We start from the raw sequence: 27,760 nt of genomic DNA, 5'->3' as shown, positions 1-27,760 counted from the left end.
GCGTGCCACCTGAACAATGAGACAAATTGGCTTCCCAATTTGACGATTCAAGATACGAACTACTAAAAGACGTTTGGCGGCCTTTCCTCGTCGTGCCGCGAGTCATGTCGTTGAGTTAAGTACTAGTCGTATCTCAAATCGTGTCTCAAAGCAATGGTCCTCCGTCCGCCTACTTTCCTGGAGGCTGGCGAAAGGGTTAGTCAAGATACGCATCCGCCCATAGTCCTCGATATACGCCACCCAGGCACCCACCGTTCATCGACGTGTCCTTTTTATTAATAGGCCCAACCGGCTTGGCCCTCAATTTCCAGAGTGTGTATTTATCAACTCGTCTCCCTACCCATCTCCTCCTCCTCCGCCGCCGCCCCTGAAATCGGACCGACCTCCGCGGCCTCATCGAGCACGCGGTCATGAACGGACTCCTACGAAGCAGCAGCCGGCAGGCGCACGCCCTCCTCTTGCCCCACGGCGGCCTCTCCAACCCCTCGTCGACGGCGGCCAGACCCTACGTCCGCTCCCGCCTCCTCTCCTCCAAGTTCAAGGAGCCCTCTTCTGCTTCCGTCTACTCTCCTTCATTGTCGTCCTCTGCAGCCGCTGCGTCGTCTTCCTATGCTCGGACTGGGTTCGTGAGTTGGTACCTCGGCATGATCGAAGCCCGCCCCGTGCTCACTAAAAGCCTCACCGCTGGATCAATCTTCACCGCGGCGGACTTGACCTCCCAGGTCTTGCTTCGAACTCTCTTTTCCTGACTTGCTTTCCATGCTGGAAAAGTTTTTCCTACTCCGTCGAATTTGGTTGCGTTTGGGGAGTTTGATTACCTAGGGGACCAAAGTAGGGTGTCAAACGGAGCTGAAGTTTCGGGATAAAGATGGTTGGATTGGTTTTTTCGTGGTGCTGATTTTGGTTTTAGGAGAGTAGCGGGCTTACAGGATTTGTTGTTTAGGATTTCCCTACGATGTACAATTTTATTGCTTACACTATGCATATGCGTAATTTTGAATAGGGTAGGGTTTAATCTCACCATGCAATTAAGTGCATTAGTTATGTTGCTAAAACTCTTCCAAATTGGATGTTATATATTAAGCCCATTTAGTGAGCATTGCATTGTTGCTTCATAAGTTATTCTTAACAATGACCAATACTTGTTATTAACATAGTGGCCAACCTTCTGATTTGCATTCTCCATTTCTCCTTTAGCATTTTTTTCAAGGAAATAAGGCCAAAGCCAAATTCATTTCAAGAGATCTGAAATGAATAGTGTGTGAAGAAGAAAACCATGATAGAAGAATGGATAAAAAGAAATCATAGTAATGCAGAGAAGGAAATAAATGATCTTGAATTTGAGTTTTCACTTTTTCTCTATGTGAGAGTTTACTCTTCTAGGTGAGGATCTTGTTTTGTTCATCCGCTGTGCTACATCATATAGGTCAGATAGTAGAAATACCAAAATGTATGTGTGATCAAAGTCAACAAATATTGGATTCAACAAGCATAGTATCTCAAGCCTAATATTCAAGTGCCTTTGAAAAACTGAAGAGGTTTGATCAGCCAGATGCACCATGTGAAAACAAAATCACTTTCATAAGCATTTTACTGCTGAGAGACAACCTTCGCTCATTGTGCATGAATTGCAATAGTGTGTGCAATACAATAGCTATCTAAAAAAGCACATGCTTTTGAGATGTCATAAGTAGCATACAAAAAACCTAAATATTAATTTGGAGGCTAAAAACTTCAGAATGTGAGTACAAAATACAAAGTTTCTAAGAAAGAAGTGAATGATATAATAGTATCTCATAGAGGGAAACAAAATATATAACATGTTAGATGAAACTTATACTTAGCGCCAATTAATCATCAACCATTTCTTGTTATTTTTCATTAATTTCTTTTAGGTAGATTCAGTATTTTGTTTATGTTTATCTCTTTTATGCTTTTACAGTTTTTTTTTTGGTCATTCTATGCAGACATATACATATATAAAAGGGTGAACAATCCACAAGTAATGAATGTATCATAGATAGTGGTGAATGATTCACAGTACACCTAATATAAAATGCATCGTATATATAGAGAAAAAAAAACAATGAATGATACACAATCTACTCAATAAGGAATGTATCATATGCAAATGGGTGAATGATCCACAATCCACCCAATAAGAAAAATACATATAGTATGAAAGGGTCAAAAACCCATAATCCACCCAATAAAGAAGGGGTCAAAGCCCATATAATGGATCCAAAATCTCTGTAGTGCACAAAACTGAGTCTCAACAGTATGAGTATATATCAATTCTTCTCTTATTTCGATATAAGTGGTTACACCCTTCGTTCATCGGCTTCACATTTTCTTGTTATCTCTAACCATGTGCAAAAGTTATTTTTAAACATATTTCACATGAAAGGTTCAAAAGTAATTACCATTCAGATAATATCGAGAACCGCCTGATACAACCCTTATGATCATTCATAGCTCGCTCTATAGAACATACATCAAAATAAATATTGGCTATGACTTGAATATCAAAACAAAACTAGGGTAAAGGCGCTTACCTTATGCCCAATCATCAAGAATAGGGAAGGCAGAAACTTGATGAAACTTCTTCCAATCACCACAAATGACTCTAGCACAAGGATAAACCAACTGATCCATCAATCATGCAATATTTACTTCCAAAAATAAACCCAATCACAAAACCAATCGACAACCAAGAAATACTCACCTAGGTAATATAGTTCAGCTTCTTAGAACTTGAAGAAGCCAGATATTAGATGAATACACTTGTTGATCGCTTCCTTAAGGATTGATTTTTGATACCAGGCCTCCATAGCCAATTATTGCTCACAAAAAGAAGTTATTTCCTGGACGAATACTGGCCAAGATCAATCCTCAATTTCACAAAATCTCAAAATCATATCGAAGTATATCCATTAGAAGCAAAAGAAAAGGAATCAACCTAAACCTCAATAGTTTTGTTTGATCTCACACTAGCAACGCCACCCAATGAGAGGGAAAAAGAATATCAACTGCCACCAACCAAATTCACTGAGTATAGTAAGTTTACACCCATGGTTCCACCAGAAAACACAACAAAATAGAAATTTTGCCTCAAAGGGAATAGGGAAGCGTGGATGGTCCCAAGTCCCAACAAGATGGAAGGAAACCCACCAATAAGAGATTAAGGGATTATAAGATGAAGAAAAACTTGTGTTGGTTAAAGTCACGGTAAGGACATACGCTCCATCTGGCATTGATTGGCAGAGGTGGTCAGTGACTGACCTATGATTGCTAATGAACAAAACAGAAAAGGAAGAAGGATTCATAGACATCTAGGAGGTGTGGCTAAGGTTTTTGTCAGCACCCTTGCTACTAGGTCGCGGTCACATGCTAGAGAGAGAGAAGAAGGTGATGGGGCTAAGGGTTGGTGAACCAAGGGCGAGGGATTGTGGGTCTACGGTCATTGGGAAAAGGATCAGTAGCTTGCCATTCATTGGAGGGGTATAAGAAACCCATCTCTAGATTTATGATCGAACCAGACCTAACCTAAAACAAATCTGGTTAGAACAAACTAATTAATCAACAGAAGTTTAATGGAGCCTGAATTGAACCCACTTATCTCTAATAATAATGCTCACCTGACAGATCCAACTAAACTATAAGTAACACCTCAAATAACCCTCAAATAGCTTTAACTATTTGAAACAAATCAACCCAAATTTGAGCTCAGACCCAATCACAATTATCAACAATTACTATTAATTCTAAAAAAATTCTTTTATTTATATTCAAGGGTTATAACTTTCTCCCCACCTTTTAAGAATTTGGTGTTCCGAATTTTTCTCAACTAGGAACTTTTATTTCTTTTATTTTTTAAATATATCATCCTTCACATCTTATAAAAATTTGATCATTTGATTTCCACTCACTTAAGCACGCAAGTGATCTAGTATAGATCCTCCAAAATCATCTACCATCAATTACGAAATTCAACATTTAATAAGGTTGCTTTCTGACAATTGTCTAGACCTAAAAGATCAATGGATCACAATCTCATACACAAACTAAGGTATTAGGAATGGTGATTGCAGAAGTTGTAATTTGTAAATTGCTCTGCCTAACAGTTTGGGAGAATTGGAAACCCAAAATAAACTATCAAGGCTGGCATTTAGTGCAAGGAGTTTTTGAGAAAGACCACAGTGTGCTATCATGTTGCTAAAGAAAAGTCACGTCAACTCTCATTCCTCTAATCCACTCTAGTGTTTTTTGGCTTTGACTTTGTCACTCCATACTTACATTGTTGGCAATAAAATGCTAATGCACGTCTAACTGGACACCTGTATTTATAGTCAATATTTGTTAGTTTACATATATTTTACCTTATGCTATGCTTTATGCAATTCTAGAATCTGTTACTAAAGTTGCCTTGTTTTGAAGAGTGATTACATAATCATAAACTTACCTTGGTCTTCCTTGTTGTCTTACACATTTTCTGTTTTATAGCTAATGAGTTGTGTGGCATGAGCTGGATGTAGCATGTCATTTGTTCTTTTAAGAGTGATAACCAATGCCATTTCTAGTCTGAATTCAATTTTAGTTCTTGCACTTAATTTGAATCAAATTTGATTATCTTAATCTACGTCAACCATGTTACAAATTCCATTACCTGAAGTTTCTTTAATTTGCACATTTTCTCAGAATACACCTACTCATCCCGAATTAGGTGTACCTGTTTGATGTGAATCAAAATGTCATTTTCTTTTATGTGAAGAAGGAAAGAAGAGGAGGGCTACTATGGATGTAGAATTCCACTTGCTTTGCCATCATTTATATGAAATTTACCAATTCTGTTGCGCCATCTTATTAACTTTTCAGCAAATAAATTCAACATTTTGGATGCATTTATATGTTGTTATCCCTTATTTTGTGTATCCTTAGCAGATGATTACACTATCACACTCGGACAGTTTTGATTTCATGAGAACCTTGCGAATGGCTGGTTATGGTACTTTTTTATCAGGACCTTCGTTGCATCTCTGGTTTAATTTTGTTTCCCGGGTGCTACCCAAACGAGATGTTGTTACTACTGTCAAGAAGATGGCTCTGGGACAACTTGTTTATGGGCCTATTATGACTGGCGTTTTTTTCTCAGTAAATGCTGCACTACAAGGTAGTGACTTTCTTTTCCTTCATCAGTTCTATGCTTAAGTTGTGCATGGTACACTTTGTTTAAACAGTTTATCATAGTTAATATTATTGATGATAGATCTGTGAATCAAAGTGTTATAGCGGATGGTTTAATATTTTAGATGGATTAAAGGTTTGTCAGGGAATTATTCTAAGTGAAGAAATTCACTCAAGATAAATTATTTCGTAAGACAGTTCTAATTTCTTCCAATTAGTTTGTAGAACTTGTAGAGTAATTCATACATATTTTGAGCTCAAGTATGATCTGCACTGGATATACATGACAATTAAGTGACAGTACTCGTAATTTGACAGGTGCTTGTATTTTCTTCTCTTTAGCATCTAGTATTCTTTTCTGTTTTGTCCCAGGGACATTGTCACACTGGAAGCCTGTTTGTCTTTTATTGCATTCGTTGCCATCTCCCATTGCATTGGCTTCCTGGATGCTAGATTAAACTCCTCACCAAGGTGCGAGGTTAACATTGCTTCTGATCTTATAACAATGGTGTTGTGTTCAAATAACAAAACAACAGTTCTAGATTTATTTATTGATTGTGATTGCCATTCTTCCTTTCTTCGTGGCTGTCTTGGCTGTTTGGATTGACTGATTGATGCTTACATTTTCGTCACAATTTCCTTTCTGTCTATGTCAGGTGAAACTCCTTCTGAAATCTTTACCAGATTAAGGAGAGACTTGATTCCTACTTTGAAGAGTGGCGTTGTATACTGGCCTATTTGTGATTTCATTACGTTCAAATTCGTTCCTGTTCGTCTTCAGGTAAAACAGAACCCTTTTTTTTTTTAATCACAACCCTTGTAATCGTCCTGTAAGTATCTTTGGTGACCTAAGCCTATTTATTCCTTTTCAGCCACCAGTGAGCAATTCATTCTCATTTCTCTGGTCCATCTATCTCACATACATGGCAAGCTTGCAGAAGGCAGATGTTGAAAAGATATCAACCGACTAAATCCTTTTTGTAGCTCGATGATTGAACAGTGTAGTTTAGCATCGATGCATTCTGAAAGAATGAGGGCAAGGCGTAGGACTGATGATGCAGAATCTTGGGTATCTTTGTTTCATTTGATCTCTTTCTTTGTCAATTCATGAAAAGAAGAGCAATTTTGTTAAAACGCTCTTTTCCAAGATGCTACTTCTTATTGTCATTCGACCCAAAAGGCTCTCACTCATTTGTTAGAAAACAAATCAAGAGCAGTTAAGAAAGTACTTTCAAATCTAGAAGCTTTGTTGAAGGATGCTATCAACATTGAGATAAAATCTATAACAGGTTGTCATAAGCAACCTCCAGATTCACTAGATGATTGTCGAATTAAAAAAGAAAATGTACAACAAAGTTTATTGTTCTAGGTCAACAAACGAAGGTTTGTATACTTGTATGCCATCGATTGAACTTAGATGATCTGTCCTATTATAGTCGTGTCGCAAAGAGATTATGCTTACAACTTTTTAATGGAGTTTTCAATTTGTGACACTGATAATGACTCATTATACTAGCCAAGTATGGTATGACCAACTCTTAACATATAAATTAAGTCTATGCTTTCTCATGTTCATGTAGTGGAAATAATAATCATAATAATAAACACAAAATTGACACTAGATCTTTTGTGTGGTTCGAATTCTTGATCCTATTTCATGGTCTAATGATCAGTTTAGTGAATCAAGCTAGCAATCCCTTTATAAAAATTCCAAAGATTTCGATATAACTCAGCTTCGTGGGCACTGAGAATGCAAATACGGTCTAGAACTACGTACCCAACAAGGATCGGACCATCACAAATCAATCACAATCTGAAATAAACGATCATGTTCTGTTTGGAAGACTGGAAGAGCCAACGAGGTTGCTTGATCTTCTCCTTCTTCGTTTGATCTTCTGCCAGAAAAGCTCGAGCCTGAATCATAAGCCAACTGCGTGCTGTTTTTCTTTGACGGAGCTCTGTCGTTTCCGGCGGCAAGCTTCAGCTCCAAATCACTCTCTTCCAGCTCCACGGTGAGCGTGCTGTTTTTCTTTGCTGGGCCTGGGAGTGCAAAGTAGTCAAGCAGCTCATGGTGCCTCGTCATCAACAGTTTCTGGATTTTGTACAGACGGTGGAGTTCTTGCACCTGGCTCAAGCATGGAAAATCAGGACTCACTCAATTACTCATTGAAGATCAAAGAAGAGGCCAGGGGAGGACTACCTGATACCTGAAGATCTCTTCCTGTTTTAACATGGCGATCTTCATGCACTCTCTATCGTACTGATTCATATCTCTAGCTCTGCCACTGTGTTAGTTAATATCAAAGTAATCTTGTTATCTACTGGCAAAACTTCACCTGAGTTCCTGTCTCAGCCACTGGCAACCTTCAGAAAGTGAATTCTCCTTGCAAGATCTTTGATGCCCAATCTGCCAAGACAGAATCAGGATGCAAAGATCCTGCACATGGAGTTTCACCAGAATATGAAAGGCAATATATAATGGGCAAAAAACAAATAGGAGCCCCCAAATTATGCAAATGTCACAAGGGGCGTGCATTTTTAAAAATCTGTTGGGTTTGTAAGGTTGTAAACATAATTCTACATTGTAAAACACATGAGAAAAATTATGAGTTTATAAAGAGAAAAGATATCTCCATTGGCATGAGGTCTTTTGAATAGGGTCCAAGAGCAAAATCATGAGGGCTTAGGTCCGAAGTGGACAATATCATGCAAATGTAGAGATATCTAAATTTATTACGATCCTACAAGTGGTATCAGAGCCTGGATTGCTAGAAGGTTTAACCATCAACTGTGCACAACAACAATATTACCTCAAACAAGGAAAGGGGGGGGTCTGATTAAGCCATGTGGGTACAATATTACCTCGAACAAGGAAAGTGGGTGCTCCTGTGTTCGAATTAAGAGGACTAGACACCAGATAAGGAAATCTTAGTAGGTCGGGTGGATCGAAGGACAGGAAGACATGGTGGGTGGGTCGAAGGATCGGACTTGAGAAGCATGTGGTCTTTTGTTTGAAGGGGGGATTGTTGAGTTTGCAAGGTTGCAAACATAGTCCCATATTGTAAAACACATGGGAAAAATCATGGGTTTATAAAGAGAAAAAAATATCTCCATTGGCATGAGACCTTTTGGGTAGAGCCCAAGAGCAAAATCATGAGGGCTTAGACCCAAAGTGGATAATATCATGCAAATGTGGAGATATCTAAATTCATTACGATCCTACAAAATCAAGACATTCTATTTTTCGAAGACATCCTTATATCCCGTTGTTGTTGTAGCAACTACCACTAGTTACTATAATGTGTAATATTTATTATTGTAGGATCGAAATGAACGAGAGAGGAGAGGTGAATCTTATTTTTAAAACTTTTATTTTAAACTTTTAAAAACTTCTCGGAAAATAAGTACTTACTGGAACAATAACAATTGAAAAAACACATCATAAAGTAAGAACATGTTTATTTTTACTTAGTTCGTAGCTCCGCGACTACTACTTCAAAACTCATGATCTATTGAACCGTTTTAATTGAGCAATCTGCTAACTGCTCTCCCGAAAAACCTTCAGGCTGAGAAGTTGAATATAAAAATGAGGAAAGTGTAACACCCTATACTTTTCTATAAAAAACAACAACAATTAAAAGAAAATACTATTTTTAATGACAAGAATTGTAGTTGAAAATCGAAGTTTAATGTCGGTGTCGACAGTTGGGTGTAGTAGAGTCACAACGCAGCAATAGCAGAGAGAGGACGCAGTAAAATCAATTTGGAAGCTTGTAAAGAATTGATGTGGAAAGTTGTGGCTGAACCACTATTTTATACTATTTTTGGGGTGCCTCCAATGACAGAGGCCGCCCCCATTCAAGCTGACCTGATTCGACAATTTCATACTTTATCCTTTTGGGAGTGTCTTCAATCATCTAAGGACGTCCTTAACTTGAGGCACCTCTAATAACCCGAGGTGCCTCCAGCGCTGAAGTTTTATCCTCGACTCTTATCTGCTTGGAGCACCCCCCTCCCTATCCAAGATGTGTATAACCCTTCACTCAAGACGCCCTCCGTCACTCAAGGAGCATCCAAAGGTGAAACTTCATCTTCAAAGTTTATCTGCTTCGAGGTGCCTTCAAGGCACCTCTAACTTCACTCGGGGTGCCCCCCACTTAACTGAGACGCTTTGAGCACCAAAGTTGATTTTTTGCTTCTAGCTCCTACAAAACATATTAGTCCACATAATCAAATAATATGCGAAACAAAGTTAACACACATAATAAAATTATTAATTAGATCTTATGGATTTAAGTTCGACCAATGCCTACAGTCCCATAGAGACTCGTCCTCACTGGATCTCTCCCTTCTAGTTGCTTACCTCTACTTATCATTTACAGAACTTATTTGACGTATAATCTCTTGACTCACTAGGTTTCATGTCAAATGCCCAATCCGGACTTCAGCCAGTTGTTTAGTCCTACTAACACAACTAAACTTCTTGTTAGATATCTAGTCCTTTCTGACCTATCTATGCTTCTCGTTAGTTATCTGGTCCTGGTGACCTAGATGGACTTCAGCTTGATGTCTAGTCCTCTAGATCGTCAAGTCCTTCAATTTACACATTTGGTAAATACATTAAATCACAATAAGATTTAACTTTGAACCTTTGATAACAATAAAATATATGTTTTATTATGGTACTCCCTGCACTAACAATTACAATGATGTTATAGCGTTGTAGTAACTACTTAATAATTTTTATAACTGTATAACAACTATTTACTAATTGTTATAACTATTTTAAAATAATTTTTGATGAAGTTTAAATAATTTTGATTAAGTTGGTAAAGAGTATTTCGATATAATATTAAAGATTTTGAATTTAAGGTTTAAAATTTTAGAAGTTTAAATTTCGATATATGTTAACCTCTATTTTGTAATTTTTACAACTATTTAAAGTAATTTTAATCAAAAATTTTAAATTGATTTGGATGAAGTTTAATTTTTTTTTATCAAATTAGTAAATAATATTTTAATATAATAATATTGAAAGTTTAGGGTTTAGAATTTATAATTCAAGATTTTGGAGTTTAATTATAATTGTATTGCAACTATCTAAGTGACTCCACTGTTATTTTGTAATTTTTACCATTATTTTTAAAGTGATTTTGATACATTTAAAAACATTTTATTGAAGTTTAAGCAATATTGCACGTTAGTAATTAACTATTTTGATATAATAATATTTTATATATAGAAATTTTGATTAAAATAAAATAATCAAAATTTCACATTGTACAACTACTCGGTAATTGTTAGGCGTCGTAATAGTTAATTATATATAGTTACTACAATAGAGCCGAAAGTAAGGATGCTCTAGAAAAGTACAGTGTTCTTTTGATTTTCTTTTAAAGAAATCTTTTTTTTAACAATTTAATAATGCGTTCGCGCTTTCAGATTTCTTTAGTAGATCAATCAGTTGGATGCAAGTCTAAATAGCTGGATTAAAAATAATAATAAATAAATAAATCATGGAGCACTGTGTTCTTCCCAAAGAACCAAATAGACAGCTAAAGCTGCCATGAGAGGCCACATGTTTCCTAAACTTTTATCACCATGAACAGTCGCGACTACACATTCTCTAATCCACTTAATTATATTGTTAAATACGCGAGAGCAGATGGATAAGTCTGGGAACATTGTTTTGTTCGTTTGTGGATCCAGATTTGTGGTCTTAATTTGGATCCACTGTAGTGAATCTAAAAAAAAAAAAAAATAGATTCGTTATCGTAGCGGTCTTCTTAATATTGACCCCACTGATATATAGGGAGATTTATATAAGTATATAGGCTATAAGCGTATGACAAAATAAATCTCATTACATCAGAATATTAATGTAATATGTCCATCGTCTGTGCTATATGAGTACTGTAGTGAATCCAAAAGTTATCACATCTCGTGGTGCATTGCCTTCAGATTTGAAGTAGAATTAATCACATGTTTGGCCAATTCTCCATTTCTGCAAAACGCTGAAAAACAAGAATCGTACTGTTTCTTTCTTTCCGTGTCTGATCATCTCATGCAAGCAGGGCAAGGGCGCCGACTGATAGCGGCGCACGCGCTGCCGGAGAGGGGATGCGCAGCCGCATGCGCTGCATGCTGTGCCCCACCTTGTCCTCTCACTGAAAAGGCAACGGTTATGACTGACCTCTCTGTAGTTCGAGGATTTGGACATACGCAGATTTTGTGAAGGTTAATTAATTCAGTATCGATATTTGGATTTAATAGTCGTCGTTTGTTCAACCATTTTCATCTAATCTCTATTCTCTACCCACTGTTTGTCTGAAATGATCTTATAAAGGACTAATTCTTTACTCCTTGAGCAGGATGATTAGATGGTTTGGTGATAGATAGCCACTTTTAAAAATGCAGAGATTCTTTAATGAGTCGATGTCGAACTTGAAATATTTAAGGAATTTGTGAATGTAGGATTATGTTAAACATGCATGAACTATATTCTCATATCTTTATCTTGTAGATTTTTGGAACATGAGGTCCATTCGTTACTTCAGATTAATCTGCGTGGACTCGAAAGATATATGCGTCTGGGATCGGTTGTCTTCGAGTGTTATTTTGACCGAGTTAGTTGTCTTGGAGTTGAAACTGATCTTTCAGGTACCTAGTGAAGTTAAAAATAGATAGATAGATAGATAGATAGATAAAGTTTAATAATGGTACAAGGATAGACTAGAATATGAAGAAAGAGTTCCTTGTTTCTTCGAACTGTGTGAGTGATCAATTTGTTGAATAAACAATTTGTTATCGGAGATATTTGAAGACTTAGTTAAATTTAAAATTACATAATTTAAATCCAATTTACAATAGAGATGATCTGAGCGGATAATCTCAGACTGTCAACAGGGGTTGTTTTTGCTATGTGCAAAAGAGTGACAGATCTATGTTGTTGAGCGGGCAGATCGACCGAGCAGCAAAGCAGCACTAGCAGGCGCAGCGGATCAGAAAGGCCGACCGGGCGGACAAAGAGAGATCGACCGGACAAAGTAGTCGTCCAATCAGACAGTCGACCGTGCGAGTAGACAGGCCGGTCGGGCGGACAGAGAGGCAGGTCGGGCGAACAGAGAGGCAAGTCGGCCGAAGCAAAACAGGCCGGGTGGGCAGACAAGTCTGGCGAGAGGCAAACCGGGTGAGGAGACAAGCCGACCGAGGCCTGAGGCCTACGATTGACGCAGTTTCCTTGATCGAGTAGTGAAACGTCCACCGTTTCACTCATTATCGCTGACTTTAATGCATCAGCTACACAGCAGCAAAAGGTTAGTTGTTCTACTTGGGTAAATTTTGCCCTAACCAGTCCGACATTCGGCGCACGCAAGTCAACATGGTTCAGTGCAATCCGAGCCCTGAATTTGCCCCCCTACATACCACGCGTGAAAGAGAGTATCTCCCCATGCATTTGTTCACATCTTCAATGCATGTAAATCAATATAAAACTAACCAACATACCTTGAAACTTCCAATGTGGAGCTAAAGTCTCATTCACAATGGAGTCTCTTTCCTCTTCCACCTCTTCTTCATTCACATTACGTATATCCAACACAATTTTATTAGAGCAAAGTAATTGATGGAGGTTGATTGAACCCTAATTAAGATCCAAGGATTCAGTTTGTTGTCACCCCTCGGCCATGGTGCAACAACAAGGCGCTTAAGTAGTTTCCCAAGCATCCACAGTTTAAATCCTAGTGACGGCACACTGCAAGCATTTTCCTTCATTGGGGTCGTTGGGCGAGGTTCCACTAACGCTTTCGGATTTGCCTGGTAGCCAGTTTGTGGGGCCGAACTGTCTACCTCCATGAACTATCCAAAGTATAAAACCAAAAGGAAATCAGCTTGGCACATCAAACTCACAACTCGTTCAGCTTGGCTAATGGAGAAAATAGCCTCAACAGATTGGCAGCCACTACCAAACATGTATCATCTTTGGTTTTTGGAGGTCGACTTTTGAGATTTATTTGATAGACAAAACTAGGAGATAAGATCATTTATCTTCAAAATTAATCAAGTGAAAGTTCAAGGACCTACCAGCATCCTCAATATCTGTACACCACTACAGGAGAAATTTCAGCAATAGAATTGGTCGAATTGGTAGATTATAGTTTGGTACAATGATAGTTTGGTACGATGATACTTCTAAGTGGTCGAGTTCGACTAAATGGCTTTGCTGTACTTGATAAAGGGTATAAGTTAGGTTTCATATGTATTTCTAATGAGTGTGTCAAGTGGGTAGAGACTTAGTAATGTGTATGTAGAGGTCGAAGAGATTGATGATTTAGCACACAGTTAAGTTGGTTTTGTTGGTTGACTAAATGGAATAGAGTTGTTTGGATGGATTACTCTCAGTGATTTAAAAGTTTGTGATGAGGTGAACTTAGAGGGGAGAGATAAAGGATATAGGCGGATCATACAACGACAAATCGAAGGGCATGCCCACGACCAATTAGAGAGTGTGTCCATGACCACATGTCCAGGACCAATTGGAGAACGTGTCCATGACCACATGTCCAAGACCAATTAGAGAACGTGTTCATGACCATGTGTCCAGGACTAATTGGGGAATATGTCCATAACCAATGGGAGAACGCGCCTATGCCTCGAAAAATGCACACGTCACCCATCAGGACATTATAAAAAGGGGAGTCCATACACCGACGGAGGTACACATTATTCACTGTTTACGCTTGTGCTATTGTTTGTTCCGTCTTCTTCTTCGTGCCAATGACTGACTTGAGCAAGAAAGGGCCAATACCAGGGACCCCTTCCCTGGCTCGACACTGACATTTCTTATGCTTGCATATCAGAGTGTGGTCTACATCTAGTCAACGTAGCAGCCACATCCCTAGCTTTTCGTCTCCACGATTTTCGGACAGTATTATATTGGCGTCGTCTATGGGAACATAGCCTGAATCTGAAATGCGAAGATGGAGGATACTGGATGACTCGCCACGGTTACTTTAACAAAGGAGGAGCTGGATACGTTGGTACAAGTCCAAGCGACAAAAATAGTGGAGCAACAACATCAACAGGCATATCCGTTCGGGGACAGAGTAAGAAGCCGATCGACACATACGGAGACGCGCCCCACGCGCCAATCCTCTTCCATCAAGCACTATTCTACACACCAGTAGAGAAGCTAGGCCGAGTGGATAAGGAACGAGGATCCTCCTCGGACGACGTGCCTGTTCGGGACGCACGTAAAGAGAAAGCACCTAGGAATGATGCTTCGCCCGAACAGATCAATCATTAGTTTTCTCAGGGAATCTTGGAAAACCCTCTGCCAAAGCACTACACCCCATTGACAATCGGTGAATACAATAGAACAACCAATCCGAACGACCACCTGGCCTTGTTTGATAACACGACCACACTTCATCAGTACACCAACGTGGTGAAGTGTCGAGTCTTCCTCACTACCCTTTTCGGGTCAACGCAGTGTTGGTTTAGACGAATGCCGATCAGCTCGATTCATAACTTCAAAGACTTCTGAGTTGTATTCTTGCACCACTTCGTCAGCAGCAACCACTATAAGAAGACGAGCGTTAACTTATTTTCCTTGAAACAAGGGCCCAAGGAGGCACTGAGAGCCTACATCAAGCGCTTTAACCAGGAGGCACTGAGAGCCTACATCAAGCGTTTTAACCAGGTGGTCATGAATATTTCATCGGTATCCTTGAAAATATTGATGAACATCTTCGTCCAAGAACTCACCGAAAGAGAGTTCTTCCGCTCACTCATCTGGAGGTCGCTGAAGGACTTCGGCCACCTGCTCAAGAGGGCCATGTAGTACATAAATGTGGAAGAGGCTCAAGTAGCAAGAAGGAAGGAGGCGTCGGCCGAGTCCGTAGGAGCGCCTGAGTGGCGACCACCAAGCAGCCATCAACCACCCAAGGGGCCTTGAGCGGGAGGAGCATACCAACACCAGGAGCCCAAAATATAGGTCGTACAGCATGTGGCATCCGGTCGCCCAGAGGCGATGAAGGGAAAGGTATGGACACCAATATTTTTCTTGTTCCATCAGTCAACAATGTACAACGTGCGCAATTGCTACGATCTGACATCAATTGCGAGTTGACTGGTTCCACGAGGATATCGCTGTCGATCACCATCACCCAATTGAAATAAGAGTCACTGATCAGTGGGGCGGTGAGATGACGATCGAGTGACATCTTAGCGATGTCATCATCAGCCTCAAGGGAGAAACAACACAAGTCCCGCCCGAGCTTCTGCAGAGTGGACTAAGATCTCGGCTTGGGAGGAGAAGAACTGAAACAACACCGCTCAGAGAGTGATGGGAATGATCGCTAGTGGGCTGACTGGCGGTGGCTCAAATCGAGCTAGAAAGTCGCACACCAGACATCTAGAAATACATGTTGTCGGATGCAGCAAGGAAAAAACCGAGGGGCCTGAGATCAGTTTCGGCCCCCGAGACCTAGAGGGAGTGGAGATCCCTCATGACAACGCCCTGATTATCTGAGCGGTAATAGCTAATTATACTATTCATCAAATCTTTGTTGATATAGGAAGTTCGGTGAATATTATATTCGAGAAGATGTTATACCAGCTACAAATTGACAAACCGATTTGCAGCCAATGACGACCTCACTCTACGAGTTCACAGGCAATGATGTATTGCCAATCGACCAGATTCGGCTAACCATTTTGCTCGGAGAGGAGCCTCTCAAGAGGATAAGGACCATAAACTTCATTATGGTGAACACGTCGTCCGCCTATAATGTTATATTGGGTTGACCTGCCCTTAACGAGTTTTGAGCGGTGATGTCCACTTTCTGCCAGAAGATCAAGTTTCCTGTGGACAACAAGGTGGGTGAAGTAAAAAGTGATCAGCTGGCCACTCGGCGATGTTACGTTGAGATTATCAAGTCCGAAGCAAGAGCCGCGCGGAAGACCCCTCACTTGGAAGTGAACGCCATCAGAGAAGAACCTCCCACGCTGGTCTACGAGGAAAAAGAGGAAGTCCAGTTTCATCCCAACCGATTGGAGGCCACCACCTCCACTTTCATCGTTGCCGACCTGACAGAGGAGAAGAAGGCAGAGCTGGTCACCTGCCTTAGCCGAAATCACGACGTGTTGGCCTAGTCGACCGATGAGCTCCCGGGCATCTCATCGAGTGTAGTTCAGCACGAGTTTCACGTCCGACCGGATGCTCAACATGTGAAACAGAAGAAGAGGAACTTCAGTGCAAAATAGAACCAGATCATTCGTGCGGAGATAGAAAAACTGCGTGAATCTAGTCACATTCGTGAGGTTCAGTTTCCAAGCTGGCTCGCCAACATTATGCTGGTCTCCAAGCTGGATAACAAATGACGGGTCAGCATCGACTTTCATCATCTGAACAAGGTTTGCCTGAAGGACTTCTATCCCTTTCCCAAGATAGACCCACAGCGGGTTGCGAGCTGATCTTCATGCTCAACGCATATCAAAGTTACCACCAAGTATCTCTCGCTTGGGAGGATCAAGAGAATGTCAGCTTCATCACTGTCGATGAAATTTATTGCTACAATGTCATGTTGTTCGGATTGAAGAATGTCGGCGCCACCTACCAAAGACAGATGAATAAGGTGTTCCGATTGCAGATCAGCCACAACATAGAGGTATATGTCAATCACATATTAATAAAATCCCTCCGAGCTGCTAACCTTTGTGTAGACATCAAAGAAACTTGCAATACTTTGAGGGCATACGGGATAAAACTAAACCTGAACAAATGTCATTTGGAGCAAGGAATAGCTACTTCCTCAAATACATCGTCACCGAATGGAGGATCGAGGCGAATCCGAGCAAGGTGAAGGCGCTATTGGACATGCCCCCACCCTGTAACTTGAAGGAGGCTCAACGATTGACCAGACGGATCACCACTCTATCAAGGTTCATCTCCAAGTCATCCGACCGGAGTCACCCATTCTTCAAGATACTACGTCGAGAGACTAAGTTCTAGTGGGACGTGGAATGTGACAAGGTGCTAGAAGAGCTAAAGGAGTACCTTACCTCCTTGCATGTATTAGCCAAGCTCATCTCTGGTGAGCCGCTAATGATTTACTTGTCATCCACCGAGTATACGGTTGGCTCGGCGTTGGTGTGCCAGAACGGCTTTGAGCAACAGCGTGTATATTTTCTGAGTCATATATTAAAAGATGCAGAGTTCTGCTACAAATGTCTTGAAAAATTAGCTTACACGCTAGTACTCGCCGCTCGGATACTTCGTTCGTACTTCCTTTCACATCTGATCGTCGTGATCACCAATAGTCCCTTGAGAAGAGTCCTTCTTAACCTAGAGGCATCCAGACGGCTGATCAAATGGACAACTGAGCTGAGTGAGTTCGATATATAATATCATTCTAGGACGACGATCAAGGCCCAGGCTTTAGCAGATTTTGTCACTAAGGTCCAGAACATCGAGCCGGACACAACTTGGAAAATATACTTAGGTGGATCATCTACTCGGCTAGGTAGCGGGATCTACATTTTCTTGATTTCACCACGGGATGACAGGATGCAATTGTCTGTGTGGCTAGACTAATAAACAATGAAGTCGAGTACGAGGCCTTAATAGTCGGCTTGCAGGCGGCTCGGCACGTCAGAGCTGCAAAAGTCATCATCCACTCGGATTCTTAGCTGACAGTTCAACAACTATTGGGGACATTTAAAATAAGTAGCTCCTGACTTAGGCTATATGCAGAAGCTTTCAAAAAGTTGAAGGCAAACTTCCAAGAAGTTGTTATATAGAAGATCATTCGATCGGACAACCAGATCGCGGATGAGTTGGCTAAGTTAGCCAGTTCATTATCACTAATGGTGATAGAGCAGTCGATTGAGCAAGTTTCACTGGTGGCGTACATCGACGGGATTGATCGAATAAACTTCTCGAGCGACTGGAGGAGCCCATTGATAGAGTTCCTCCGATAGGATAGCACTCCAGCCGATCAGGAAGAAGCTCGCCTGTTGAAAAAGATGGTCAGACGGTTCACTCTGATTGGAGACCAACTGTATAAAAGAGCTTTCTCAAGGTCGTTGCTCAAGTGTGTCAGAACGGAGGATGTCGAGTACATCCTTTAAGAAGTGCATCAAAGCTTCTGCGAAAGTCATCTGGGTGGCAGATCGCTAGCCCGAAAGATCTTGTTGGTGGGATATTTTTAGTCTACACTACAAGATGATGCAATCAGACAGTGGCCACCTTCCTGTCATGTCAAAAATATTACAACATCTAACATCGACAAGCCAAGGAGATGAAGACATCCACGGTGTCTTGTCCGTTCGACCAATAGGGCATGGATATCATTGGACCATTTCCAAAATCGACCGGTCAATGCAGATTTCTACTTGTCACAGTAAATTATTTCTCAAAGTGGGTGGAGGCTGAGCCGCTAGCCAAGATAACCAAACACATAGTCATCAAGTTCATATGGCAGAATATCTTATGTTGGTTCGGTATCCTTCGCCGACTTGTCTCGAATAACGAGAGGCAGTTCACCGGACGAAGACTCAAAGAGTGGTGCGAGGGCTATGACATTGCGCAGGCTTTCACCTCGGTAGCCTATCCTCAGAGTAATGGTCAGGCAAAAGTCACCAACCGAGCAATCCTTAGAGGTTTACGGGCTCGGCTTGACCATGCTGGAGGTAGTTGGGTCGATGAGCTCCCAAGCATCTTGTGGGCTCATCATACCACGCACCAAGAGAGGCGACCGACATCACACCATTTCACCTGTTGTATGGCAGTGTGGCGGTGGTTCTAGTGGAAGTCTGAGTAGAGTCCGATCAGGTACAACTCTACGACAATGGAAACACCTAGCGGAGGTTCATGGAACCTAACCTAGTGAATGAAGTGTGGGATAAGGTCATCATCCGGCTAATGGTGTACAAATGACGCATGAAGTAGAACTACAACTGGAGGGTGATCCCATAGTCATTTCAGGTCAGCGACTTGATTTAGAAAAGAGTGAATCCGATCGACGACGTCACCAAATTAGAGGCTCCATGGGGAGGACCTTTTAAAGTCATTCAGAAGCTCCACTCAGGAGCATACTACCTACATAACGAGGATGGGAGAAAGCTCGAGTGGCCTTGGAGCACCAACCATCTCCAGCCATATAGGGTCGAGTGAGAGGTGCGTGGTTAAATCTGAAGGTATTTGTGTAAGTGTATGTCTTGTGTTCCAGACTCTTGTGTCATTCAGCCAAGTTAAAAGTTGAGCGGCGACTATAAACCATAACCTTCACCAACAGTCAAGCGATGACTATAAACCCTAGTCTTTGTCAACAGTCTAGCGGTGACTATAAATCCTATTTTTCACCAGCAATTGAGCGACGACTATAAATCCTAGTCTTCACCACAATCGAGCGACGACTATAAATCCCAATCTTCGCCAACAGTCGAGCGACGACTATAAACCCTTGTCTTAATCAATAGATGAGCGGTAATTTTTAAACCCCAGTCTATGTCAACAGTTGAGCGGCGACTATAAATCCTAGTCTACGTAAACATTCAAGCGACGACTATAAACCCAGTCTACGTCAACAGTCGAGCGACAACTATAAACTCTCGTCTATGCCTTCAACAGTCAAGTGGTGACTATAAACCCTGGTCTTTGTTAACAGCCAAGCGGCGGCTATAAACCCGAGTCTACGATGAATATCGACCGAGAGGTAGCTCTAGAATCAAGTCTACAACAAATAAAGCTGATCAGCGAGTATATAAGCTGAGAATAAGGCTGACTAGGAAACATGTTGCTCTTAGAAGCAACAGTTTTCCGCTAAAATGTGGTCGCTCGGCTAGATTGGAGTGATTACTTCGATAACATAGCAGCTAGTTACATCGATGATTGAAAGGACAGAGAACCGTACTTAGAAATTCAATAAATGGTTCAGTGTTCTACTCGAGCCGAACGACAATGTCTTCATTAACAAGTGCTAAACCCAACAAAGGGAAGAAACGTCGAACGACGATGCATGACGGAACACTGTAGAAAGCAACTAATAAAGATTCACCAAACGGGCAATTATGTATTAACACTTCAAAAATGTTCTACAAGGTAGCAAGAGACGGTACTAAAGGAGACAAGCTTCGTAGTGGGTGAGGATCACTCAAGGTAATCCAGCACGTTATTGGGCAGCGACTCGGTCAGCTTATCTCGACTGATGACCTTATTGGTCACTAAGGTTGGGATATAGTCGCCGCCCTTCAACTGGTCAAGTGAGTAATATATTAAATATATATATATATATATATATATATATATATATATATATTTAATTATATTTAAAATATATAAAATTATCACTAGGGGGTACCGTCCGATTTGGTTGACAAGTATACCCTGGGGGAATGACAGAGAGTCCCGTCAATGGCGAGGTTGAAGAGGCGGAATGCCCGGTCGGTGAGCCGGTTATTGAAGGGGTTTGATCGGAGGTAATCTCGCTTAAAATTCTTGAATCGGCTAGACTCTGCGCTTTGATAAACTTCCAAGGCTGTTTGGGAGACCTCTAGCTCGACCTTCATAGAAGCCAGCTCGGCATCCTTAGCGGCCAACTGCTCTTGCGCAGTTGCTTGCTTAGCCGATCGAGTATCCCGCTCGCCATTCAGAGCTACCTCTGTCTCCTTCAGGTTCCGAGCCAGGATTCGAGCCTCTTTGTTCTTGATCTCCAAATCCTCAATGGCTTAGAGCTTCCTGGCATTAGCCAAATTGACCTTCGTCTCAAAGGAGCTGACCTGCTTATTAAGCCTCACCAGTTACAAAGCTTGCTCGGTGCTCTTGCTCCTTTCCGGTTGCAGCAGCTTAGAGCTCTTATTCAGATCGGCCTTCAATTAGGCCACTTCAATAGTCAGCTACATAATGCGTGCTTGAGAGGCCTTCGATTGGCCGCTCGGAGCATGCAGCTATTGGATTTCATACTCTAAAAAGTCAGCCTTTGGCACATGACCAGACTCTCGACCCAATACCATAGCAACAATAATATTGTAAGTATCGAACGGATAAAAGCAAGTAAATATAAAGGCAACATATGTACCCTAGTGGGCATCTGGGTATGGCTGTTTGTGAGCTCCCCCGGTGAGATGACCGTCTCACTAGCCCGGTCATCGACTCATACTTGTGCTAGTGGCCCTTAAATCTGGATCTGGTACTCGAGGGTGCGAGATGTGATGTCGCCCAAATTGCGCCATTCATCGGTAGGCCGGTGGATGATGACCTTTATTTGTCCCTGGTCGCTCGGGCCAGAGGGCTCCGAAGTCGCCTTGCCCATGGACTTGGGCATTAGGGATGGTCAGATGATGGACACTTGTGCAGCTGGTGAGGATGGAGGTGGCATGTAAGTGATCGGCGGTGCATAGATTGTCCTCGGCGACATCCCGAATAACGACAGCATCCGGTAGGATGACAAGGAAGTATGGAGCACTGCGGCTCTTTGCTTTGGAAGAGCAGGCGTTGATGTCTCACCCTGTTTGGAAGTAGGGTGTGAGCAGGCTCGGGCAGGTGTTTACAGGGCAGATGTGGCAGAGCGGGTGGAAGCTTCCCCATGGTGCCTCTTGCACTATTACAAGGGTTCGTCGGAAGTGGCCGACTCCAAAGCCACAGTGATCGGTAGCATAGAAGGCCGTTCTGGAGGAAGGTCAACTGTAGCGGTTGCTGCCCCACTAGCCACCATATAACTCGCTCCACCCTCGCTAATCGGTGCAGGAGTCTCGCTCACCTCGCTGAGCGGATCTTCATGTTGCTGACCAGCTGTAGGCCGCGACTCTCTAGTTCGGACACCCCTGCGGCATTGATCTCGATGTCCGCAAGTTTACTCTTGCCGGCGAGACGCGCCCTCAACATAATACGGGCTACAAAAAAGAAAGCAAAATCAATTAGATTCTAAGATGAAGAGAAGAAAGAGCATACGTAAGCTGGATGGAAGCCGCGTACGGATAGAGCTCAGGCTGAACACGTAAAGGATGCCCTTCAATAGCAGCCGGTGAATGTGATACTTCTGACTGGCCAAGCTGGAGGCTTCTAAGAGATAATCCGATCGGCTTTGGTATCTCTCAAGCGACGGTTGCTTCATCACTTCTATTTGCCAACCGATCAGAAAGTCGAGCCACTCAAAAAATGAACAAAGAAATAATGTTCCCTCCAATGCTTATTGGAGGACAACATTTTATCAAACAAGATCGAGTCCACCCGGGCTTGGAATATGAAGGTCCCCGACTTGGATAATTTAGGGTAATAGAAATAATGGAATATCCGAGATGCCAAGGGAATGTCATGCAGCGGAAGAGAACTACTATGGCACACGCAACCTAAAGAAGTTCACCACTAATTGATGTAGGGAGATACAGGAATATTTACAGACAGCAGAAAAGAAGGGATGAACGAAAATCGATGGCTTGCACTAAACTGGTCCTTGAAGAAGGTCAAAAAGCCGACTGAAGGTTTGTGTGGTTGGTCGTAAGCGGAGGGGATAGCAACTTGATAAGCAAAGGGAAAATGGTATGAGGACTTCATCATTTTTATGTCGTCCCGTCAAACCTGGATTCGGTGGAAGTATACAAAGTCCAGGGACGGGCACAAGGGGTTGCAAAGAACTAGCTATCGAAAACAAAAAAATCAGGAAGAAACAACGCACGCATTTGACAAAGGAAGCAGAGAAGAACCTTACTGAGAAAGGTCGCTGGAGAAGAAGGGGAGAAGAAGCATCACAGAGACTGCTCGAAGAGGAAGGCACAATGCACAGTGAAGATGACAGTGAGCAAAGGGAGGTTTATAAACCTCATGGCTGATCACTCACAGCCGTCCAATCAAGGGTTGCGTAAAACTAGGATGAAATCTAGTCGTAGAATTCGAAAAGTCGTCTGTCACATCACGAGCAGATATTCGTCTGTCATGTCAAACGTGCGACGATAGAAAGTGGGGCGTGTGACAGTCAACTACTGAAAGACATTAATGAGGCTTAATTAAAAGGTATGATCGCGTACTGTGCCATAATTATCGAGGATTTGTATGGTTTGCCATAAATTGGGAGGACGTCAGCCACTATCACAGGGCGCTCATCCAAGAGAGCGCAGGAAAAAGAGAAAATTTGCTAAATGTAGTCGTCAATCTTCCCAAGTGGCACAGATATTTGATTATCACATAGTCGAATGACTGATTCACCATCAGCCTTATGAGGTATGACCTGAGCGGCAGCTACCAACCCAGGGCAATAAAATGAAACCAAACGACGACAATATATAAGACGATTAGAAACTCGAGGGCGCAGATGGTTTGATCGGACGTGGAGGTCATCGAAGACCTTATTTGTCTAGTCAGTCGGACTTCCAGCCTCCTTCGACTAGATTTGAGAGGAAGACTTGTGATGCAGTGATAAAAAGGCCCCGCATGGTACGGGTCAACTGCCTAGGTGGAGATCAAAGTCAAGGTGGTCAATGCCAGGGTGTTAAATGGCTCACTTACGGAGGCCGACCGGAGGTCGACTACAAGGGTCGGTCGGGAAATAATGTCCGATCGACAACGGGCTTGGCTGAGCCTAGCTTGGAACAGTATGGTAAGATTGCAAACGCTTAGTACGGAGCGGTAGAACATCAGAAGACCAGAGCGCTTGTCCGATCGGGAGGCGGTAGCCTATTATATCCAATAACTGCAAAGAAGACCAGCCGAGGTTGACCAAGCGGAGGAGTACTGGGCTGAGCGGCTATCTCGCTAGGCCGATCAGTAGGATCATTGACCGACATAGGGCATGGTCAACAGGCGGATCATATGGCGACAAATCAGAGGATGTGCCCACAACCAATTGGAGAGCGTGTCCATAATCACGTGCCCAGGATCAATTGGAGAATGTGTTCATGACCACGTGTCCAGGACCAATTGGAGAACGTGTTCGTGACCATGTGTCCAGGACAAATTGGGGAACGTATCCACGACTAATGGGAGAACGTGACCATGCCTCAAAAAGCGCACATGATGTGATAAGTAGAGAGGGGAGGGATATTTTGGTCATTTTATTATAGCACCATTTTTTAGGGCACTGTTCATGCGAAGGAAAAGGGGAGGCTTTGGCTTGGGTTTTTTTGCTCCGCCGCCATGAAGGAGAGGAGGGCACCTTCACTGTGACGCCAACCACCTCCAAGGCTGACCATCTCCGATGTTGGTGACCTGCTTCCTTCTCGACACCAACGACTTTGGACTCGCGCCGTCAGTGTCGCTTCTCCCTCTCGGCATTGCACCTCGCTACCTCCTCCTCTCCACATGCACTGCCTCTAGTCGCCGTCGACGCTAGCAGCCGCCTCCTTCCCCTTCTCCCTCTCTATGCGCCACAATCTTGCTCGCGGGCAACCACCCGACACCGCAGCCATGCCCGCCGACACCTCCTTCGGCTTCTCACACCACAACCGCCTCACGGGCCCACGCGAGGATGTCGCCTCCTCCCCCTCTTTCTCTCCCGAGGCCAAGCTGTCGCCAGTGGATGCTCGTCGTCTCCCTCGTGGCTTGCCAGACGCTTCACCTCGCATGTAAGGCACTGCATCCATTGCCAGATAGGCCTTCGACCGTCGGCGACACTCCCAACAGGCCACCTCGCTAGCTTCGTCACACGCTGATGCACTCCACGCAGTCGCTACCTCTGCCTCTTCTCCTTCGCTGCAGCCAACCACTATCGTCGGTCAGGCACACCGTCGACCGCACTTTTGCCGTCCAGTGTCTTCATTCGCTCCGCAGCCACTGGTGAGCGATCCCTACCCGCCGGCACCCCCACCGTCGAATCTGATCACTTGACATTCTTGCCTTCCAATCTATCAGTCCGGTTCTCCGGCTCTCGATCCACATTGTTGTTGGAAAGTCCTAGGAAAATGTACCGGTTCCACTGTACAAAAATTTTTTTTGCACAAGTGTTAAACCTCTCCTTAAATAACCTATTGTGTTCTTTAGAAGTTAAATTAGGAATCGCAGACGGAACTTAACATCATTGATTCCAAATTTAACTTATTTGTTCTTAATGATTTAGATTTGAATCGCAAGCGGAACTTAACACTTTTGATTCAAATCCACCTATGTTATTAATTCCATTAAATATTAATTTTCAAAATTAGCTTCCAGGACTGCATGGCGAGGCACATGGCCTTCTTGGATATGGGAGTAATCACCATCGCCTAGACAAAGCCTTTTAAGGAAAGCTAATATTTAATTTCCATAAATAACTCTAGGTTTAACCAAAAAGAACAATCGAATCACAAATTCGAAAAATAAAACAAAAGAAACACAAATTCGAAACAAATCCGAAAACTCTAGAATCATATGCCTCTTGTGATTGGTATTTCCAAAAATAACTATACAAAGAAAAACTAGTATGATGCGAAAAATAATTACTAATTATACCTTTCTTTGTAAGCAAAAATAACCTCTTGATCTTCTACTGTATTCCTCTTCTAACCTCGGACGTTGTGTGGGCAACGATCCTCCGAGACGAGAACCACCAAGCACCTTCTTCTTCCTTCTAGGTTTCGGCCACCACAATTCTCCAAGAGAAGTAGAGGTCCGGCCACCACCATCAAGCTCCAAGGGATGCAAGAAACAAAACCTCCGTTCTCTCCTTCATCACCTAGCTAGAATCGACCACCATCAAGAGCTCCAAGAGGGGTTGCCGCCGGCCACAAGAAGAAGAGAAGAGGGAGAAGCTAGGGTTGGCCACCAAGGAGGAAAAGAGAGGAGAAGAATAATAGAGTCGTCCACCATGAAGGCACCTCTACCCCTTCTTTTATAATCTTTGGTCTTGGCAAATAAGGAAATTTAAATAAAAACCTTCCTTAATTCTTTTGCCATGAAAAGGAAAATTTATTTAATTAAAAATAATTTTCTCTTCTCAATATACATGGTCGGCCACTTATTTCCCCAAAACAAGGAGAGTTTTAATTAAAACAAAAATTAAAACTTCCTAATTTGTCTCTGGAAATTTATAAAAAAATTTCTCCAATAATTTTTCCCTTCATGGTGGTTTGTAAAAAGGAAATTTTATAAATTAAAATCTTTCTTTTAAACATGTGGATAAAAAGAAAGTTATCTCTAAAAATTAAAATATCTTTTAATCTATAAATAAGGAAAGATATCAAATCTTTTCTTAATTTTTTGTAGAAACTTATAAAAGATAATATTTAATTTTTAAACTCTCTTTTAAATCATGAACATGGTTAAAAAGGAAAGTTTTCTCAAAATTAAAATCTACCTTTCAATCTACAAATAAGGAAAGATTTCAAATCTTTTTTTTAATCTTTTGTAGAAAGCTATAAAAGGAAAGATTTAAATTTTAAACTCTCTTTTAAAACCATGATATCCACATAAGAAATAATTTTAAGAAAAATCCCTTTTTAATATGATGTGGCCGGCCACCTAAGCTTGGGCTCCAAGCTATTGGCCGGCCGCCTTAAGGCTCAATCTTTAGGCTTGGCCGACCCTAAGCTTGAGCTTCAAGCTTGGCTTGGTCGGCCCCTATTGGTTGGGTAAGAAGGTGGGTATGTGGTGGGTATAAATCTCTATATACAAGAGGCTATGATAGGGACCGAGAGGAGGAATTGGTTTTGGTCTCCCGATGAAATTAAGCATCTCGTGTTCGCCCTGAACACATAACTTAATTTCATCAATAATAATTCATTCCACTAAAGAACTATTATTGAATTACCGCACCAATCTCAATGTAACAACCCAATTTTCCCTATTTCGAGTTCTAAAAGCCCTTAAAAATATTTAGAAATGTCATAGAAATATTCTAGAGATTTTTAGAAATTTTTAGAGTATTTTTATGGAATTTTTGGAGTTCGTTTGGTATTCTTACCAAGAGGAAGAAGTTAAAAAAAAAAAGAAAATATATATATATGTTGAAGCCGGGTTTTGAACTCAAGACCTCCGGCCGAACCCAACCTACCGGACACAGCCAACCAACTGGGCTGCGAGTGTTTCGTTAACCCTATATGTAACGAAATACATTTAAGCAGTAGTTAGGGAATAGGAGATAAATTGGAAATAAAAAGGGGGCTCGGCAGGATTCGAACCCGTGATTCCAAGTATGAGCCAAGCAGCAGCCAACCAACTGTGCTGTAATTGTTTCGTTAACCATATATGGGGTGGAATTAATTTAAGTAATAGTTGGAACTGAAATAACCTAGGTTATTAAAGGGAATTATTTTCCTTTCCCGAAACCTAATTTCTTTCTCTCCTCACCTCTCTCGCGCGACAGCGGCGGCTCGGGCGGAAAACACACCGAGGCGACGACGCTAGGGTTCCTCTCCGGTGCCGGCGAAAGGATTCTTCCGGCCGACCTTCACTCGTACGTGGTTGTCACCGTGGCGAAGGGAGCTCGGGAACTCAAGGGAGCCGCCGAGATCTTCAAGCTTCACCCGAAACCCTAGAATTTTGCTGTTCTTTGGTTGTAAGTCCAAGAACCGAATGTGAGTTGCTTCTCACCTGCAGTAGGAGTTGTTCGAGCTTCGATTCGTTTTCATGGCTTTCGGATTCTTGTTTTCTTTTGGTTTTCGAAGCAAG

General features: G+C 42.0%; 2 protein-coding genes across 3 annotated transcripts; one reads left to right on the top strand and one right to left on the bottom strand.

The window, feature by feature from the left end:
* The first annotated feature begins 288 nt into the window (after nt 1-288).
* On the top strand, nt 289-6,420 carry LOC121970788 (protein SYM1-like). Of its 2 annotated transcripts, XR_006109016.1 has the most exons (5): nt 289-722; nt 4,942-5,170; nt 5,557-5,655; nt 5,841-5,965; nt 6,057-6,072. XR_006109016.1 is itself a non-coding variant. In XM_042521747.1 (4 exons), the coding sequence occupies exons 1-4, from the start codon at nt 411-413 to the stop codon at nt 6,153-6,155; spliced, it is 765 nt and encodes a 254-aa protein (XP_042377681.1). In that variant the 5' UTR covers nt 291-410; the 3' UTR covers nt 6,156-6,420. The 2 variants fall into 2 exon arrangements, 1 of the variants encoding a protein (XP_042377681.1); XM_042521747.1 differs by lacking the exon at nt 5,557-5,655 and having other exon boundaries at nt 291-722; nt 6,057-6,420.
* A 442-nt stretch (nt 6,421-6,862) lies between these two features.
* On the bottom strand, nt 6,863-7,720 carry LOC121970789. The gene is made up of 3 exons (XM_042521749.1): nt 7,521-7,720; nt 7,385-7,463; nt 6,863-7,309 (listed from the first exon to the last, which is right to left on the bottom strand). The coding sequence occupies exons 1-3, from the start codon at nt 7,718-7,720 to the stop codon at nt 6,980-6,982; spliced, it is 609 nt and encodes a 202-aa protein (XP_042377683.1). The 3' UTR covers nt 6,863-6,979.
* Between the last annotated feature and the right edge of the window lie 20,040 nt (nt 7,721-27,760).

The sequence above is a fragment of the Zingiber officinale genome, chromosome 4A (assembly GCF_018446385.1).
Source record: "Zingiber officinale cultivar Zhangliang chromosome 4A, Zo_v1.1, whole genome shotgun sequence".
Classification (NCBI taxonomy): domain Eukaryota; kingdom Viridiplantae; phylum Streptophyta; class Magnoliopsida; order Zingiberales; family Zingiberaceae; genus Zingiber; species Zingiber officinale.
The sequence above is the reverse complement of the archived record's forward strand: the minus strand, read 5'-3'. Positions and strand labels throughout refer to the sequence as shown.